The sequence below is a fragment of the Salmo trutta genome, chromosome 31 (assembly GCF_901001165.1).
Source record: "Salmo trutta chromosome 31, fSalTru1.1, whole genome shotgun sequence".
NCBI classification, from domain to species: Eukaryota; Metazoa; Chordata; class Actinopteri; order Salmoniformes; family Salmonidae; genus Salmo; species Salmo trutta.
In genome coordinates, this window is record NC_042987.1 from 39,087,597 (window position 1) to 39,108,417 (window position 20,821).

The 20,821-nt window shown below is 39.7% G+C and overlaps 1 protein-coding gene across 1 annotated transcript; it reads right to left on the reverse strand.

Moving 5' to 3' along the window:
• Positions 1-353: 353 nt before the first annotated feature.
• mplkip (M-phase specific PLK1 interacting protein) lies at positions 354-2,675 on the reverse strand. The gene is made up of 2 exons (XM_029726550.1): positions 1,953-2,675; positions 354-1,502 (listed from the first exon to the last, which is right to left on the reverse strand). Exons 1-2 carry the CDS (start codon positions 2,331-2,333, stop codon positions 1,314-1,316), a joined length of 570 nt encoding a protein of 189 aa, XP_029582410.1. The 5' UTR covers positions 2,334-2,675; the 3' UTR covers positions 354-1,313.
• Between the last annotated feature and the right edge of the window lie 18,146 nt (positions 2,676-20,821).

A 20,821-nucleotide genomic window follows, 5' to 3' on the forward strand; every position in this document is an offset into this window, starting at 1 on the left:
TGGCCATCATGAATTAATAATGGATCAGGTTTATTTAACGCTTCTCTACCAACTGAGGTACTCAAAGCACTTCACATAGTACGAGGGGGGGGGGGGGGGGGGGGGACAAAATCACTTCGCCCACCTCCAACACTCACCAGGTGAAGAGTGATATGCCAATTAGAAATGAGGGGGATGATTAGGTGGCCTTGATGGAATGGGGCTAGGTTGGGAATTTAACCAGGATACCAGAGTTAACACCTCATGACCAGAGAGTCAGGATAACCATTTAACATCCCATCCAGACTGCACCCTACACAGGGGAAGGGTGGTATGCTACGGGCAATTGTCTTAAGTCAAACTAAATCACAACCTTTTTACCATTTTTGAATTTACTACAAACACTTACATCAAACTTCCAAATTATATTTCTTGACAATTAGAAAACAACATCCTTTAGAATACATATTTACACATGTAGAAACCTGAGGCAGTGACAAGTCACTGGTTTATATTGCCCATCTTGAAATACCAGTAAAATACATTTAACATGTAATATCATTAGAAATAGGCCTAGAACAAATCTGAAGTTTATACAGTCCATCATAACAGGCTAGACCCAACTAATCAATCAGTTCTTCCAATGCAATGCTAACCTGTGGAGATCAGGGCCCGTATCCACAAAACAGAGCAGGAGTGCTGATCTAGGATCTGTCCACAATCTTATTCACTATGATTTAAAAAAAAAAAAGGCAAAACTGATTGTAGATCAGCATTCCTACTGGGATATGCTTTGTGGATACAGACCTAGAGATTCACAGCTGTACTTCTGAGGGGGTAAAAGTAAATAAAAAGTGTCCCCTTACTAAATCGACACTTTATACTGACACAATGTTAAAAACGGGAAACATTAACATATGATTAAAAAGGTACACAGACAGACCATGTATGGTATTAAACTAGCCTGCAAAATGGATAAAATAAAAATTCACTAAAGAATTTCAGTATAATTGATTCCCTGTGTTTTGGTTTTAGTATGCTGCCATTTGCCCTGAAATTGAGAGTCTCACGATCAGGTTTAAAAAGTAACGGTGTGATCAAGGTGTGCTGGAAAAGAGCTTCAGATAGTGGACAGTCTGTGTCCACTAACAATTGCTGGTGAATCCTCTGACATCTTCAAAGACTGCTGTATTATAGTCTGTGTTATAGGCAACTTTACCATACTTCAATGGTTTTTGGTAATAGTCCGAAACAAAAATAAAGAACAGGGCAAATATGGAAAACGGGAAGGGTTGAGGCCTCATCTGCATGGGTTTTTGAAGGGGGGGAAAGTCCTAGTTGAAATACCTCCCTGGCCTGCCTGTATGTGTGGTTTGCTGTTGGGAACTGGTTGTGCTTGTGACAGGCACTGGCTGTAGGCTAGCCCATGGGTCCTGCAGCATAGAAGCGTTGTAAAACTTCTCCACACCACCTTGTGCCCCCTGGCCTCTGCCACCAAACGGAGTTGAATGCCGAGGAGAACCCTTCAGGAAAAGAACCATCACGTTATAAGACATCGAAACTAAAATGAATTAACATAAACTAAATAAAATGATGGGGCGTCGGGGAGGGTTAAATACAGAAACGTGTGAGAAACAGGAGCGCCGTGGTATCGAAACTAACAAAAATAAAATGAGACAAACGCCAAAACATACCTATTCAAACCATACTGATGGTAAAAATGGCGTTTCGTCTTGTTCTACTCACTAATCATTTATGTTTATCGTTGGACAGATAAATATATTTGTTATATCAAATGTGTAACGTTAATTACACCGTGCCTGCGTCAATTCGGAGGCGTCCGAGTAGGGAAACAGTAGGTGAAACAAAACCAGATGTACGAGTACACAGACCCGAGTCGCTAAAATAACATGACCATTTATAACAAAGTGTAAGCAACAACAACAAAACAAAAAAAACCATTCAATAGTTACCTGATAACCCATATGTTGTCCAGGACTTGGTGAATGATATGGAGAATTTCTGTAAGAAGCACCACGAGGACTCGGATTCTGTCTACGCGGTGTAAACGCTGGAGATGAGCCGTTGTTAAATCTTCCTTTACCCCCACTTCCACCGTGATAACCTCTATTACCGTTACCACCGAAGTCTCTCGGAGGAGTATTTGGAGAGATACTATCAAACTGCCCAAATCTAGGTGGTCCAAAAGACGGTGGTGGACCACCACGAAATCCCCACGGTGGTGATGGATGCATTCCCACCGCGCTGTTATCAAATCCTGTCGGGCTTCTGAAACCACCACCTCGCGTTCCCGTTCCGCCCGGACTCGGTTGTCTGAAATCCGGTCTGTGCATTTCCAAAATCTAAACCTAAACTATTGCTAAGACGGTGGTGGGGAGGGAGAGGAAGGAAAAAAACTACCTTTGCTCTTTTAGAAGCAAATGCCAAATGAATATTTTCAAACCTCTGTTTACGCGTTTAGAAAACCGGAACAGGAAATACTATAAACACGAAAAGGGAAAACGTATCGTATTCTCGGTCGTTGGCGTTTAAAACAATATTAACATTTAGTTGTGTACTGCCACCTTCAGGTGGAAAGGGATCAACAGCAAGCAACCAAAGCGAGTAAAGGTCATCAAGCAATTATTTCGTTAGTTAAAGACATTGGCAGTCATACCCTGGAGCATTTAGCTATTTCATTGGGAATTTTAGGAGCCCTTTAGGTATATAAAAACATTTATATAAAAACTATAATTAAATATTGAATTTGGCCTTTAATACCAAACCCCATAGAAATGCATTGAATAACACATATATAAATGGCAAAAACACATACAAAAAATAAATAATAAGGAATATTTTTTTGAAGTGTCTAGCATATTTATATATATTTTGTACACATATTTAACCCCCTTTTTTTTAGGTAGACACAAAACGACCTCCATACTTCCATTCATTTTTTTACGAGTCCATAGAGTGGTCATACTAGTTTGTAGGCCAAACCGTTAGGACACTACGGGTGTTTTCATGTGAAAACCGATTTTCGGGATCTCTCATGATCTGACAAACACCGCTGTAGCTCGGCCAGCTTCCACTGCAGATGCGGAAGACCGCCACAGCCGGATGCGGTGGATTGAGAATCAGCCCATTCAATAAACAGATATCTCTAGTTTAAATTGACGGATTTTGATGCGGATTTTTATTATAATAATTAATTTATAATTATAATGTATTATAATATCATACAATGCCTTCAGAAAGTATTCATACCCATTGACTTATTCCACATTTTGTTATGTTACAGCCTGAATTCAAAAGGCATTAAATATTATTTTTCCAACCCATCTACACACAATACCCCATAATGACAAAGTGAAAACATGTTTTTAGAAATGTTTGCACATTTATAGAAATATGTAATTTACATAAGTATTCACAGCCCTGAGTCAACACGTTAGAATCACCCTTGACAACGATTACAGCTGTGAATCTTTCTGAGTAAGTCGCTTAAGAGCTTTTCACACCTGGATTGTACAATATTTCCACATTATTCTTTAAAAAATGATTAAAGCTCTGTCAAGTTGGTTGTTGATCATTGCTAGACAACCATTTTCAAGTCCTGCCATGGATTTTCAAGCCGATTTAAGTCAAAACTGTAACTAGGCCACTAAGGAACATTCAACGTCGTCTTGGTGAGCAACTCCAGCGTATTTTTGGCCTTGTGTTTGGCCTATTGAAAGGTGAATTTGTCTCCCAGTGTCTGTTGGAAAGCAGACTGAACCAGGTTTTCTTCCAGGGTTAAGCTTATATTCCGTTTCTTTTTATATCCTGAAAAACAAGATGCAGACATCACAATGCTTGAAAATATGAAGAGTGGTACTCAGTGATGTGTTGTGTTGGATTTTCCCCAAACATAACACTTTGTATTCAGGATATAAAATTAATTTCTTTGACACATTTTTTGCTGTTTTACTTTTGTGCCTGGTTGCAAACAGGATGCATGTTTTTGAATATTTTTATTCTGTACAGATGTTGTTCTTTTCACTCTGTCATTTAGGTTAGTATTGTGGAGTAACTACAATGTTGTTGATCCATCCTCAGTGTTCTTCCATCACAGCCATTAAACTCTGTAACTGTTTTAAAGTCCCCATTGGCCTCGTGCTGAAATCCCTGAGTGGTTTCCTTACTCTCTTGCAACTGAGTTAGGAAGGACGCCTGTATCTTTGTAGTGACTGGGTGTATTGATACACCATCCAAAGTGTAATTAATAACTTCACCACGCTCAAAGGGATATTCAATGTTTGCTGTTTAATTTTAATTACCCATCTACCAATAGGTGCCCTTCTTTGCGAGGTATTAGAAAACCTCCATGGTCTTTGTGGTTGAATCTGTGTTTGAAATTCACTGCTCAGCTGAGGGACTTTACAGATTATTGTATGTGTGGGTTACAGAGATATATATATATTATTTTTTTTGGACAGTTTAATCAGTGTATTATGAATATCCTGTTTATTCAATGACATTGCAGTAGCAATATATTGTTCACTTTGTTGTCGATGTAAAATTTTGCAAACTGAATATGTATTTCCAACCAGTTTAGTAGACTATCTTTACTGAAGTGCAGACTTTGTGAGAATGTGTTTAAATACATAGCAGTACAATATACAAGCCATACGTATTTCAAACATAATGTTAAGATGAATTTCCCAGTTGGGTTTGGTTACCTCGCATCGTCTGGAACCTGCAGATGGAGCTGCAACATAATGAAATGTTGTTCTGTAGACAACTGAAAAGAACAAGACAAAAAAAGTACTCAGATTCAGCAGATATGTGCATTTCCTCAGATGCTGTTTATTGGAAGTTATATTGCATACATACAGCTCTGAAAAAAATTAAGAGACCACTGCAAAATTATCAGTTTCTCTGGTGTTATTATTTATAGGTATGTGTTTGGGTAAAATTAACATTTTTGTTTTATTCTATAAATTACTGACAACATTTCTCCTAAATTCCAAATAAAAATATTGTCATTTAGAGCATTTATTTGCAGAAAATGACAACTGGTCAAAATAACAAAAAAGATGCAGTGTTGTCAGACCTCGAATAATGCAAAGAAAATAAGCAAATATTCATTTTTAAACAACACAATACTAATGTTCTAACTTAGGAAGAGTTCAGGAAATCAATATTTGTCGGAATAACTCTGATTTTCAATCACAGCTTTCATGCGTCTTGGCATGCTCTTTTCAGTCTTTCACATTGATGTTGGGTGACTTCATGCCACTCCTGGGCGCAAAAATTCAAGCAGCTCGGCTTTGTTTTGATGGCTTGTGACCATCCATCTTCCTCTTGATCACATTCCAAAGGTTTTCAATGGGGTTCAGGTCTGGAGATTGGGCTGGCCATGACAGGGTCTTGATCTGGTGGTCCTCCATCCACACCTTGATTGACCTGGCTGTGTGGCATGGAGCGTTGTCCTGCTGGAAAAAAAACAATCCTCAGAGTTGGGGAACATTGTCAGAGCAGAAGGAAGCAAGTTTTCTTCCAGGACAATCTTGTACGTGGCTTGATTCATGCATCCTTCACAAAAGACAAATCTGCTCGATTCCAGCCTTGCTGAAGCACCCCCCAGATCATCAACAATCCTCCACCAAATTTCACAGTGGGTGCGAGACACTGTGGCTTGTAAGGCCTCTCCAGGTCTCGCACCCACTGTGAAATTTGGCGGCGCATCGGTGATGATCTTGCTTCCTTCTGCTCCGACAATGTTCCCCAAATCTGAGGATTGGGGAACATTGTGATTGGTGGAGTGCTGCAGAGATGGTTGTCCTTCTGGAAGGTTCTCCCATCTCCACAGAGGAACTCTGGAGCTCTGTCGGAGTGACAATCGGGTTCTTGGTCACCTCCCTGCCCAAGGCCCTTCTCCCTTGATTGGTCAGTTCTGCCGAGCGGCCAACTCTAGGAAGAGTCTTCGTAGTTCCAATCTTCTTCCATTTAAGAATGATGGAGGCCACTGTGTTCTTGGGAACCTTCAATGCTGCAGACATGTTTTGGTACCCTTCTCCAGATCTGTTCCTCAACACAATCCTGTCTCGGCTCTCTACGGACAATTCCTTCGACCTCATGGCTTGGTTTCTGCTCTGACATGCACTGTCAACTGTGGGACCTTTATATAGACAAGTGTGTGGCTTTCCAAATCATGTCCAATCAATTGAATTTACCTCAGGTAGACTCCAATCAAGTTGTAGAAACATCTCAAGGATGATCAATGGAAAAAGAATACACCCTTAGCTCAATTTCGAGTCTCATAGCAAAGGGTCTGAATACTTATGTAAATAAGGTATCTGTTTTTATTTGTAATAGATTTACAACAAATTCTCAACTTGTTTTCGCTTTGTTATTATGGGGTATTGTGTGTAAATTGGTAATAAAAAATAAATATTTCATACGTTGTAGAATAATGTTGTAACTTAACAAAATGTGGAAAAAGTCAAGAGATCTGAATACTTTCTGAATGCACTGTATACAAAAGTATGTGGACACCCCTTCAAATCAGTGGATTCGGCAGAACACTGAGTTACAGTAAACCTCTTTAACTGACCTCACACCAGAACACTGAGCGAACCTCTTTAACTCTGACCTCACATCAGAACACTGAGCTACTGTAACCTCTTTAACTCTGACCTCACATCAGAACACTGAGCTACAGTAAACCTCTTTAACTCTGACCTCACATCAGAACACTGAGCTACAGTAAACCTCTTTAACTCTGACCTCACATCAGAACACTGAGCTACAGTAAACCTCTTTAACTGACCTCACATCAGAACACTGAGCGAACCTCTTTAACTCTGACCTCACATCAGAACACTGAGCTAACCTCTTTAACTCTGACGCCCTCTGGTGGAATTTTCTAAACGCTGCATATTTTATACTACTCTCATAAAGTACATTTCAGTTTTAAAATGATAAGGCCTACAAAGACATGCTTAGTAGTGTCACAAAGGTAAGAACTGGGGGATTCTGATAAAGGTGTCAAAACAATGTGAAAGGTGACGAAACAATGTCACTACTGCAGAGCCCAAGATGCAGCAGGCCAAAACCCCCATAAATGTACCGTTTGTCTTCATGTTGGAGAATAAGAGATTTAAAAGTCAAGATTTGAAATAACACATGTCACCAATTACTGTTCCAAAAGGATTTTAGTAAAAATAAAGAAAAAACATGTGTTCGATCTTTTACGTAATGGTGGCTCTCTAAACGTACAAATTCCCATAGGAACATGGCATTTTAAAAGCACAGGGCTTGTGTAATGTGCTATTTTTCTTCTTACAGGAATACTATACATATGAGGAGAAAGGTGAAGTCTTATCTATCCCATTGATGTAAATATATCTCCTGTCGGATTCCCAGTTTGTCCACTAGATAGCGGTAGGAGATCACATGACGTCTCTTGGCCACTTGAAACCAGTTGCGTCTGGTTTTGATAGTGAGTCAATGTACCAAAATGGCTGAACGGATTGTCAAGCCTGACTTCTTAAAGTGACCCCAGCCATCAGCGTTTAAGTTACTGGGTCTAAAAAAAAACTATCAGAGTTTAACAGGCAAATACTGTGTGCTTCCCAAAATGGCAACCTTTTCCCTACATAGTGCATTATTTTTTAACCAGGTCTCTAGTCAAGAGTAGTGCACCATTTAGGGAATAGGGTGTTGTTTGGGACACAGCCACTAGCTGTGTTCGAATACTCATACTAACTGTAGTAAATACTCATTAAGTATGAGGTATACAGTATGTTAGTATGGGTATTCCAACACAGTCACTGTCTTCCCTCTCTGTTTAATCTGGTTCATGAACAAATTTGCATAATGTCATAAAGGAGTTAACTTTTTAACCATTTCATATTTTCAGAACAACTGTAACTTTATATAACACTTCCAACGCTGTAATTAGGAAGGAATTAGGAATATTTCCCTATTTAGGTGACCTAGATCTCATCCTTTTGAGGTTCAGCATTACTCACACTGCTTTCGCGACAACAAAGCTGTTCTCATTAGAAAGTACACTGGATTTCCAATCCTGAGGAGAAACCACAAAAACAGCCCATTACTGGGCCAAAGGTTAATAGCGGTCTCATTGTCGGATCTGGGCAAACAACATACACACAACAGACTGGCACATGCAATCTCCCCTTTGTCCTTTGTCTTCCTGTCACAAAACAACCGAACGGGATGTTTTATAGGGCAAACTCACCCGCCAAACCATAATTGACTGATTGGCTAACCGACGAGGGCCGGGTTTCCCAAAGCCTCTGTAGGTCCTGTGTGGCTCAGTTGGTAGAGCATGGCGCTTGCAATGCCAGGGTCGTGGTTTAGATTCCCGCTGGGGCCACCCATTTCATACTATATGCACGCACCAATAAGTCAAAATGGCTTTGGAACAAAGCATCTGCTAGGTGGCATGTATTAGTTACTTTTCTCCACAACCAATGTGGGCAAGCTACGTGGGGTCAATATTTTAGCCTGCATATGATGCCAATGTGGGCAAGCTACGTGGGGTCAATATTTTAGCCTGCATTGGGCCCATATGGTGACAATGTGGGCATGTTTTCTGGGGATCCTTAAAGAGGTGTAGTGTATGGATCCGTCAATAGAGGTCCTTTTTTCTCCAGCATTGACACACTGTACATATAAAAAGTATAGGCAATGACATGACAGAGGTAGGGCAGGACAGAGGTAGAGCAGGACACATGCCATACGAACTTAACTATTTTACCTTATCATAAGCCAAAAGGTTGTATTACTCTACAGTTTGTGATTTTTTTTGTAATTTGTGTTTGTAAAGTATACAATATGTAATGTATACACTGAGTGTACCAAACATCAAGTTACACCCCTCCCCCCCTTCGCCCTCAGAACAGCCTCAGTTCGTCGGGGCATGGACTCTACAAGGTGTCGAAAGCATTCCATCGGGATGCTTCCCACAGTTGTGTCAAGTTGGCTGGATGTCCTTTGGGTGGTGGACCATTCTTGATACACACGGGAAACTGTTGAGCGTGAAAAACCCAGCAGCGTTGCAGTTCTTGACACAAACCAGTGAGTCTGGCACCTACTACCATACCTCGTTCAAAGGTACCTAAATCTTTTGTCTTGCCCGTTCACCCTCTGAATGGCACACATACACAGTCCATGTCTCAATTATCTCAAGGCTTAAATATATATATTTTTTACCTGTCTCCTCCCCTTTATGTACCCTGATTGAAGGATTTAACAGGTGACATCAATATGGGATCATAGCTTTCACCTGGATTCACCTGGCCAGTCAATGTCATGGAAAGAGCAGGTGTTCTTAATGTTTTGTACACTCACTGTATGTATACAATGTATAGCTTCAAAATATACTTAGAATTATGTCCATCTCATTGACTGTCAACCCTTGCATCCGTAGCTCTTTTTGAGAGCGTTTGCCCCGTTTCTCAACTTGCCAAACACAGTGGCAAGGTCAGACTGTTGAAATTGGGTGGTCCCGTGTGGCTCAGTTGGTAGAGCATGGGTTCAATTCCCACGGGGGACCAGTCCGGGAAAAAAATGTATGAAATGTATGCATTCACTACTGTAAATCGCTCTGGATAAGAGTATCTGCTAAATTATTAAAATGAAGAAAAAAAAAAATGAAAATGTAAAATGAAATTACATATTGGGACTTTAATATTTATTTGTGGTCGTACAAGATGAACTGTGAGGTCACAGGAACCATTTCCATGCTGTCTGTATTGCGTTAGCCTGGTTGGTAGTCTGGTTGTCATGGTAGCCGGTTTCAACCAGACTGAACACTTCTCTCACCATTGTTTGACTTCACTTAGACCAGCGTTGTCTGGTTTAACCAGGCCACCATTACAGTACCACTGAACTGGAACTGAAAGTGGCTTGGCATAATGCCTACGTAATCGTAATTAGCCATATGAAGTTTACGCCATTTTGTCACCCCTATGTCATTTCTTGCAAAAGTAGGTGAGCAGTGCAGCCACCAGTCAAACTCGATTGTAGGTCAATCATAACAGAAGGATGGTGCCTTTGTTTCAATGAGGGAGCGATTTGAAGGCATCAGCTTGGCTTCCTGGTATTTGGTACACTGTGCCCACTGTTTTTGTCTTATCGCTGGACGGTCTGTACCCCAGATACGATCCAATATGGAGCGAAGGCTCCCCGTCTGGGCCCCCCAAAGTACAGACTGTTTATTTAAAGCGGTGAGTCTCAGCACTAGAGCAGTTTCGTGCTCTAATAGTAAAATGGAGTCATCTGGCTTCACATGCTATTGGGACCCAGAACCTTGGACACAATTTAATGAGTCATCGTGAAGGGAAAGGGGGATACCTAGTCAGATGTACCGCTGAGCCTTCAACTGAAATGTGTCTTCCGCATTTAAGCCAACCCCTCTGAATCAGAGAGGTGCTGGAGGGCTGCATTAGCCGACATCCACGTCTTCACAGATGGTTAGCTGCCTCGCTCAGGGGCAGAACGACAGATTTTTTACTTTGTCAGCTCAGGGATTCGATCCAGCAACCTTTCGGTTACTGGGGTATATGAGGAAGGGTCACACTGTTGGCAATGTGCTTCTACATGACATGTTCCACTGTGTTGTTGTACCTCTGGAAAAGTACTGTACGTTGGCGGACTCTGAATCCCTGGCGAAGCTTGTATAAACCAGGATTAAGGTATCCATATTAGGACAGCCTCAAGAAGTGCTCCTGAGACGGAGGCAGTCCTAATATAGACACCGTATAAGATGGATAGCCATCCAACATTGTGGGTTTGTACAAGGCCTACACGGTAGCCGCCACGGCCGTAATATGCTATATAACTTTACGGAATGGACGATCACCAGGTAGCATGGTCTAATTTGCATGCGGATTGAGAAACGGTAAATGTTGCACTTCATTCATTGAAGTGAATTCCATAAGTGATTTGGATACGTGAAGGTAGTGTTTCCACCGTATAACTCTCACCAGCCCTACCTTCTTAGATAAGTGGAAGGGAAGGAAGGGGCACAGGAAGGCTGTCTTTCGAAGGCATTCAGAGCATCAGGGCCTTGATGTTAAACTGGCACTTACTAACCAACATAGATAGAATGCAGCAAATGTAAAATCTATATTTGTCCCTTAAAGGAAAACTCCACCCCCCCCCAAAAAACGGTCTTTTGGTATTTGTTTTTTTTAGTCCGTTGTTGATATTGTCCCAAAATGTTTTGCATGTCAGCAATCAACTTTAAGATACATAACATTCAAAATAGAGCTATAGCGTCGGTATGATTCTGCTAGATCGGTCGTCTCTAGCGCTGATCTTGGGGTTTCTCTTAACACTGGGGGATTATGGTTTTACTTTAGTGTAGTTCAAACATAAGAAACCAGATTGAACTCTCTCCTGTCAAACATATGAAACCAGATTGAACTCTCTCCTGTCAAACATATGGAACATTTCTAAGACTTACCCAGTGCAGACTCTGGTACTTATAGTGTCAGATCTGACATGTACTGTGATGGGTAGAAATGAACCTGCCCCCAAAAAAAAAAATCCAGCTCATCCAATCACATTGAAACTAATAGCCACTCTTTGTGTTCAACTACAGTAGGCTAATGCATTCAATTTGTTGTTTTCATTTGAGCTTGGTCAATAGTTCATAAGTCCTCCAGTAAAATATGTAATGTATTCTTGAGTTATTTTAATATGAAAGGGGATAACAAAGACGTGGTACAGAAGCACATTGATCAGTGTAAGCTTATTTAGAAACGGATTGGCAAAACGTACCGAATAGGTCATATTTTATCCCTCAGGCTTTGTCGTATGGTAATATTTTTGCGAATAGCGATGACGGATGAGGTATTCCGGTCTGATGCTTGTCCCATTGTCTCATAGACATTCCTGAAAACAAAAGGATGCTAAATTGGATGATAGCAAAGAATAGATCTGTAAACATTACATAATGAGATAGCTTTGGTCTTGACTGACTGCCATCCTGTACTGGCTATGGCCTTATGTAATACCCACTGCTATTCCAACAGTGATGTTCTTCTTCTGTTGCCTAACTGAAAAACAATGGTTCCTATTAAATAACGTTATCAACTATTAGCGATAGAAAGCTCGTCGTGGAAGAAAATAAACCAAAAAGCTTAACACTTTCTATGAGGCACAAACATAATGCCTCATAGAGCATTATAACACTTGCTATAAGCCGTCATAACAACTCATAGGCAGGTATAACAACTGTATAATACACAACCGGGATGCATTATATGACCAAAGTGTATAATGCAACATTTCCAGCAAAATAGTATCATTGGCTGTATTCATGTGACCATTTTTCTTTCCTTGTTCTATGAAGTCATTCTATGAAGTCATTATTGTTAATCACAGATATGTACACCAGCATAGTTTCCCTCACCCCGTGTCAGAGAGGGTGTCTCCCTCCGGAAGATAGCGAGGGGAAGTAAAGCAATCCAGACCAACGATCCTACAGTGAGGAATAACATTCACATCTCCTTGTGGAAGTTTACAATGATGAAACACCCAATTTACCTTGGACAAGTCTGGTGGTTTTTATCTGAGTCTGTAAGAGATGGTCAGGGCAACTCCCCTTTCCTGCCACAGAATGGTCAAGGACGTGCAGACCTGCAGATGGTAGAGTCTAAATCACACCAATTAGGACAAACCTTACGATTGTGAGCAGAACAGGGAGGAGAGGCACAGAACAGAATGGGTCATGATGACATCAAAGGCTACCAAGAAATAAAGGTCATTAACTCTAAAATAGACATTTGTCAGATGTTTTGAGACCACAAAAGTAGTCAAATGTCATGATCCGTCGACAATGCCTTCAGAAAGTATTCATATCACTTGACGTATTCCACATTTTGTTGTTACAGCCTGTATTCAAAATGGATTAAATGGATTTTTTTCTCTCACCCATCTACACTCATTACCCCATAATAACAAAGTGAAAACATGTTTTTAGAAATATTTGCAAATCTATTTAAAAATGAAATACAACAACAGCTCATTCACATAAGTATTCACAGCCCTGAGTCAATAGTTGTTAGAATCACCTTTTTGCAGTGATTACATCTGTGTCTTTCTGGGTAAGTCTCTAAGAGTTTTGCACACCTGGAGTGTACAATATTTGCACACTATTATTATTATTTTTTAATTCTTCAAGCTCTGTCAAGTTGGTTGTTGATCATTGCTAGACAGCCATGTTCAAGTCTTGCCATAGATTTTCAAGCCGATTTAAGTCAAAACTGTAACTAGGCCACTCTGGAACATTCAATGTTGTCTTGGTAAGCAACTCCAGTGTAGATTTGGCCTTGTGTTTTAGGTTATTGTCCTGCTGAAAGGTGAATTTGTCTCCCAGTGTCTGTTGGAAAGCAGACTGAACCAAGTTTTCCTCTAGGATTTTGCCAATGATTAGCTCTACTCTGTTTCTTTTTATGATAAACTCCCTGGTCCTTGATGATGACAAGCATACACATAACATGATGCAGCCACCACCATGCTTGAAAATATGAAGGAGTGGTACACTGTGAAGTGTTGTGTTGAATTTGCCCCAAATATAACGCTTTATATTCAGGACATGAAGTTAATTTCTTTGCCACATTTTTTGTCGTTTTACTTTAGTGCCTTAATGCAATCAGGATGCATGTTTTGGAATATTTTTGTTCTGTACAGGCTTCCTTCTTTTCACTCTGTCATTTAGGTTAGTATTTTGGAGTAACTACAATGTTGTTGATCCATCTTCAATTTTCTCCTATCACAGACATTAAACTCTGTAACTGTTTTAAAGTCACCATTGGCATCATGATGAAATTCCTGAGCGGTTTCCTTCCTCTCTGGCAACTGAGTTAGGAAGGACGCCTGTATCTTTGTAGTGACTGGGTGTATTGATACACCATCCAAAGTGTAATGAACAACTTCACCATGCACAAAGGGATATTCAATGTCTGCTTCTTATTTTTACCCATCTATTAATAGGTGCCCATCTCTGAGGTATTGGAAAACCTCCCTGGTCTTTGTGGTTGAATCTGTGTTTGAAATTCACTGCTTGACTGAGAGACCTTACAGATCATTTTTTGTGTGGTGCACAGAGATGAGGTAGTCCTTCAAAAATCATGTTAAACACTATTATTGCACACAAAGTGAGTCCATACAATGTATTATGTGACTTGTTAAGCACATTTTTACTCCTGAACGTATTCAGGCGTTGCCATAACAAAGTGGTTGAATAATTATTGACTCAAGACATTTCAGCTCTTCATTTTTTATTAATTTGTAAAAATCTCAAAAAACATAATTCCACTTTTACAATAAGGGGTTTTGTGTGTAGGTCTGTGATACAAAATCTAAATTGAATCAATTTTAAATTCAGGATGTAACACAACAAAATGTAGAAAAAGTCAAAGGGTGTGAATACTTTCTGAAGGAGCTGTATCTCATCAAGATCTTCAGTTTCTTGGCAATTTCTCGCATGGAATAGCCTACATTTCTCAGAACAAGAATAGACTGACGAGTTTCAGAAGAAAGACCTTTGTTTTCTGGCCATTTTGAGCCTATAATCGAACCCACAAATGCTGGTGCTCCAGATACTCAACTAGTCCAAAGAAGGCCCATTTTATTGCTTCTATAATCAGGACAACAGTTTTCAGCTGTGCTAACATAATTGCAAAATGATTTTCTAATGATCAATTAGACTTTTAATATGATTAAACTTGGATTAGCTAACACAACGTGGCATTGGAACACAGGAGTGATGGTTGCTGATTATGGGCCTCTGAACGCCTATGTAGATATTCCTATATATAATAGTCATTTACAACATTAACAATGTCTACACTGTATCTCTGATCAATTTGATGTTATTTTAATGGCCAAAAAATTAGCTTTCCTTTAAAAAAAATGACATTTCTAAGTGACCACAAACGTTTGTGTGGTAGTGTATGATTTTAAACTGTTGTTTTGACCATTTTTAACCATAGGATTATGTCATCATGTTAACCAATATAGACAAACCTTTATTTATATAAAATAACATATGTTGAATTTGTACCTTTAAAACAACGGTAGTTCATCAACATTACAGTAGTTCCTCCTTTAAAAGTTGCGAGCACCGCGGGATTTAGAGGTACCCAGCATCACGTCTTCATCGCTCCAGACCACCACAAGGGGGGGTTAGAGCACTCATTATGCATTTGGGTCCCAAGGTTTTTATATGACCAATCATATCGAGTGGTTCCAATGGCGAATTTGACACAAGCCACCCGTCCCTGGGTGAAGATGGCTGACAAAACATTACGGTGGTACCAAATGTAAGTAGTTATAATGTCATAACGAGTCAAGCAAAAAATGTACAATTGAGAGGAATATGTTAGTTAATGTAGAGACAAGCGTTTGTGCATATTTTTTTTGTCATAAAGTTCATTAATGAAAATTGCTATTTAGCAAGTTAGCTGACTAGCTAACATTAGCTAGTGTTATGACAGGAGAATGAATTTATAATTCGTGTTTAATGTTTTAGGGACTCCTGAGCAAACCAGGCAGTCGTCTTGTGAAACAGTGGATGTAAAGAATCTAGCTAGCTAAAGCATTTACTGCAAATTGAATGTACAATTGTGTAAGCTTGCCTTGCAATGCAGCTGAAGTAACATAGCTAGCTAACTATTTAATTGCTTATTGTGTAATGGAGGATAAAAATAACTGTATGCCTATGGATGTGTAGCTAGCCACAGTCTTCCCTGTGGCTCAGTTGGTAGAGCGTGGTGTGTGCAATGCCAGCATGGTGTGTGCAACGCCACGGTTGTGGGTTCGATTCTCACGGGGGGCCAGTACAAAAAAAAAAAAAAAAAGAAATGCATGAAATGAAATGTATGCATTCACTACTGTAAGGTGCTCTGGATAAGAGTTTCTGCTAAATGACTAAAATGTAAACGTAGCTGATCTGTGTATGGACCCTAAAACATTAGGTTCTGAATTAATATTCATACCAATCTATGAACCTCAGCTATCATAGTTGTTGTATCAACTTCAAGTCTGAATGACATTAATTAATCCTATGGGTAGAATGTAATAACTTTATTGTGCCAAGGATGCAAGTCCTATATACATGTACTGTAGTTATTACCACGGATGAGATTCCCACATTGTAGCCTGTACATTGAATATATTCACTGATCATGTACTCTTCCTTGGCAAATAAATGTGCAGTTCAGGAATGAATCTTTGAGACATTCTTTTTCAGTCATATCAAACACCATTATTTGAATGATGCTGTGTCTGCATGTATGTATTACAATTATACACTTCAACAGTGTTTACCACTCCTGTTCCTGGGACATCAATGATTACACATTGTAACTATGCAATAGACTAGAAACATGATTTAAGTAAAGGCTGATTTGTAATTCATATTTACAGAATAAAAAACAATACATCCTGCCACATATATGGTGTGCATTATAAAACGAGGAAGAAAGACCAGGTGGGGAGAGAGGTGTAGAAGACAGAAAGGGAAAGAGTTAAGAACAGCGGCAGACAGCATATGATTAATGAATTACAGTGCTACCCTAATATTCTCTCAGTTCATCACAATTGCGGTGTCTCCTAACCAGCCTTGGGCCTCCAGTCTTAAGAGTGGGTGAGGTGGCGATGACGGGACTGGCTTCCTCTCTCACATCAAAACATACCTGAAAACGAGTGACAGATGGATAGAGAGAGAGAGCATGATTAAGCCTTGTTTTTTTTTATTCTAACATGGTCAGTCATCATAATCATCAGGAGGTGAAATGCAAAACTGACCTTGGATCATTAACTCTGGGATTACTACATCTCTATCTGTATTTCAATGTAAAGCATCTCTTTAATAATACTTCCTGTTGATCCGACCAAGTGACATTTCACCTATGATCATGCTGTGCCCTCTGTGTCAGCCAGTTCAGATGCGGGAGGGGTTCACCAAAACAGCTGATACAACCTAGAGGACTTAGGGAGAAGGGGAGAGGGATGAAGTGAAGGAGAGAGACTGTTATTGTGTGTATGTGGTCTCACCTGGTGTCCACACAGGGTGGCTACAGCGTACTTTATGCTGAAAAACAGACACACGAGGACAAATAATAGAAGATAATGTCAATAGAAGATACTGTATGGGATGCAGACACCTGTCGGAGTGTACCTGAAACATTTAAATATAGAGGGCCATGTTTCTCACCACTTGGTTATTGCAAGGCTAACCCCGAGGGAAATCATGACTTGGCAGCAACAGATAGCAACAGATAACGGCTGTGTTTATGTGGTGTAAATCTGAAAACTAGCAGCTGACATCTTAATGGTTTTTTAATTAATGCATGTGAGACAGGTTCCATGTACAACAAGACAGGCAGAGATGAAGAGAGAAAAAGAACACAGAACAGTTTAATTACCTCTGGTTATGGACACTTTTGCCAGCAATAAAGCTTCCACGGCCTGTTCCTCGGACAGTGAACATCTGGCAATATCTACATGTTCGACCCCTTGATCAGCTCGCTCTCTGAAAGTAAAGAAAATAGCTTATTTTTTGTAGATATGAAAACAATAACTGAGATATGACCGTTCAATCTAAAGCAGCAGGTGTAATTTTCAGGATACATCAATACAGCACAGAAAGCTTAACACCAGACTGGTATTGTGGTTGTTCATTAGTTGATGGGAAATATGCAATGATTCCTGCACCATTTACACGCTGCACAGACTCTCTAAATCTTCGTGACAGACATATTGTGTTCTTTCATCCTTCTTTAAAAAAAACTAATCGTTATACTGTCATGAAATATGATTATATATCGACTATGAAACAAATATGACATGGCCAGCTTATGAGTTGCCATGAAAGAAAGTTAGATTAATTGAACTGAAAATGGCGAGAACAGGTGTTCGTAGATAAATACTTTTGGTTAGTTTGAGAATAATATTTACATGATTTATCATTCTACGGTATGTATGTAATATAGTAGAATGTTATGATCAGACACTGAATCATAGGAGCTAACTACTAGCTATGTAAAAGTTGGACGGAAGAACGCCCAGTGCTGCTTACCTGAGATGCCATCATCACGCAGTCCTTCTTCGTAGGTGTCCGCTATGACTTCCTTCGTGTCGGAAAAAAGTTGCTTTCAGAAAAATTATTTTTGATTGAAAATAAAAAAAGTTTTGCTCTCGACAAAAAGACACAAATGTACCTCCATAGCATATAACATATAACAATTTGCCTGTGAATAACCACACCTTCATACAAACGTGCAGAATTCTTGACGCACAATCGAAGATGCTGCCATATCCTGCCAGCACGCCCACAAGCGAGCCACTCAGGCACAGAATGATGACACGTGGAAGAGGGAAAGGAATGAGATGGTAACAACAACAATTTGTTGCAAGTTGGGGAGGGGGGCTAATAGCTGAACAATAGACTATTCAACCTTTACTAAAGAATAGTCTAAAATCCGAGCTAGGTGTGAACCCCCCCTCCACCCCCCTATCACAGACCAGATTTGCCCTAACGACCAAGGGGTAGCTTGCTACTCAATGTAATAAAGTAATGACTTTTCAAATAAGTTACCTTGCATGTTATGTTGGCTGACAATTTGTTAGCTACACTCTACTTACGAACCACATAGCATATCAATACAGCTGTATGTACCGGTATGTTAGCTAGCTACCAAACGTTAGTAGATATACATCAAACTTGCCAGTATATTAACTATAGGCTTTCTAACTACCCAAAGTTTATTGACTTGATTATTCTCGTCATTCTTAGCGTAGCTAAATGGTATAGTCGTTGTGTGTTCTCAATGGACATTCGGGGGCTCTTGTAAATTCGGTCTGGCTATCTACAACAATTTCAGAGCACTCTCGTCTGAGTGTACCAGAGTGCACAATAATGAATTTATGAGCATTCAACACCGGTTGAATATGGCGGGTGTCAGTAAACGTCGGCAAAAAAGCGTAATTAAATTGTTTCCAGCAGCATAGTCACCAACACTCTGTTTAACACAAACTGCCTAACCAGCACTACTAGGGCAAGTAAAATTGTCCGAGTGGTCTCCTTTGTGTCTGGAAGTAGCTAGCAAGCTAGCCAACATTAGCTTGGGTACTAGACTGCCATTGTAAGGCCAGAATGTTCAAATCAACCTTAATCCTCGGCCCGAACGTCCAGTGTGTGCTTTGAGAGCAAAATAGTCTGAATTTACAAACTGACAATGCTCTGAATTTATGAGAGTCACGTTGTACAGCGCCATATTTTCTGTTCCATCCTAACGGAAACCCAGAGGGTTTTTCATTTTTCATTGAATAGAAACACCATAATATTAATTAAATTAATTAAGTGAGTACCAGTCAAAAGTTTTGACACACCTACTCATTCCAGGATCACAACTATGAAATAACACTAGTCTCCCGCGTGCCCTGCATTCTGCAGTACAGACATGGCCTGATCTCTCTTATCCTGTTATGGCTAGGGGTCCTCGACAATATCCGGTGAAATGGCAGAGCGCGAAATAAATAAAAATATTTGAAATATTTAACTTTCATACATTCACAAGTGCAATACACCAAATTAAAGCTTAACTTCTTGTTAATCTAGCCATCGTGTCAGATTTCAAAAAGGCTTTACGGTGAAAGCACACCAATTGATTATGTTAGTTCAGCGCCTAGTCACACAAAAAACATACAGCCATTTTCCAGCCAAAGAGAGGAGTCACAAAAAGCAGAAATAGAGATAAAATTAATCACTAACCTTTGATGATCTTCATCAGATGGCACTCATAGGACTTCATGTTACACAATACATGTATGTTTTGTTCGATAAAGTTCATATTTATATCCAGAAATCTCAGTTTACATTGGCACGTTATGTTCAGTAATGTTTTGCCTCCAAAACATCCTGTGAATTTGCAGAGAGCCACATCAATTTACAGAAATACTTATCATAAACTTTGATGAAATATACAAGCGTTATGCATAGAATTAAAGATCATCTTCTCCGTAATGCAACCACTGTGTCAGATTTCAAAAAAGCTTTACGGCGAAAGCACACCTTGCAATAATCTGAGTACAGCGCTCAGCCACCAAAACAAGCCATACAGATACCCGCCATGTTGTGGAATTAACAGAAGACAGAAATAGCGTTATAAATATTCACTTACCTTTGATGATGATCTTCATCGGAATGCACTCCCAGGGATCCCAGTTCCACAATAAATGTCAGTTTTGTTCGATAAAGTTAATCTTTATGTCCAAATACCTCCTTTTTGTTTGCGCGTTTATTTCACTAATCCAAATGCTCAAGGCGCGGGGACTAAGTCCAGATGAAAAGTAAAAAAAGTTCCATTACAGTTCGTAGAAACATGTCAAACAATGTATATAATCAATCTTTAGGATGTTTTTATCATAAATCTTCTATAATATTCCAACCGGACAATTCCTTTGTCTTTAGAAATGAAAGGGAACGGAGCTCGTGCTCACGGCCGCGCGCAATCAATAACTAAAGGCATTCTGCCAGACCGCTGGTTCCAACAGCTCTTATTCGCTCCCCCTTCACAGTAGAAGCCTGAAACAATGTTCTTAAGACTGTTGACATCTAGTGGAAGCCTTAGGAAGTGCAATATGACCCCATTTACACTGTATATTGGATAGGCAATCACTTGAAAAACTACAAACCTCAGATTTCCCACTTCCTGGTTGGATTGTCTCAGGTTTTCGCCTGTCATATGAGTTCTGTTATACTCACAGACATCATTCAAACAGTTTTAGAAACTTCAGAGTGTTTTCTATC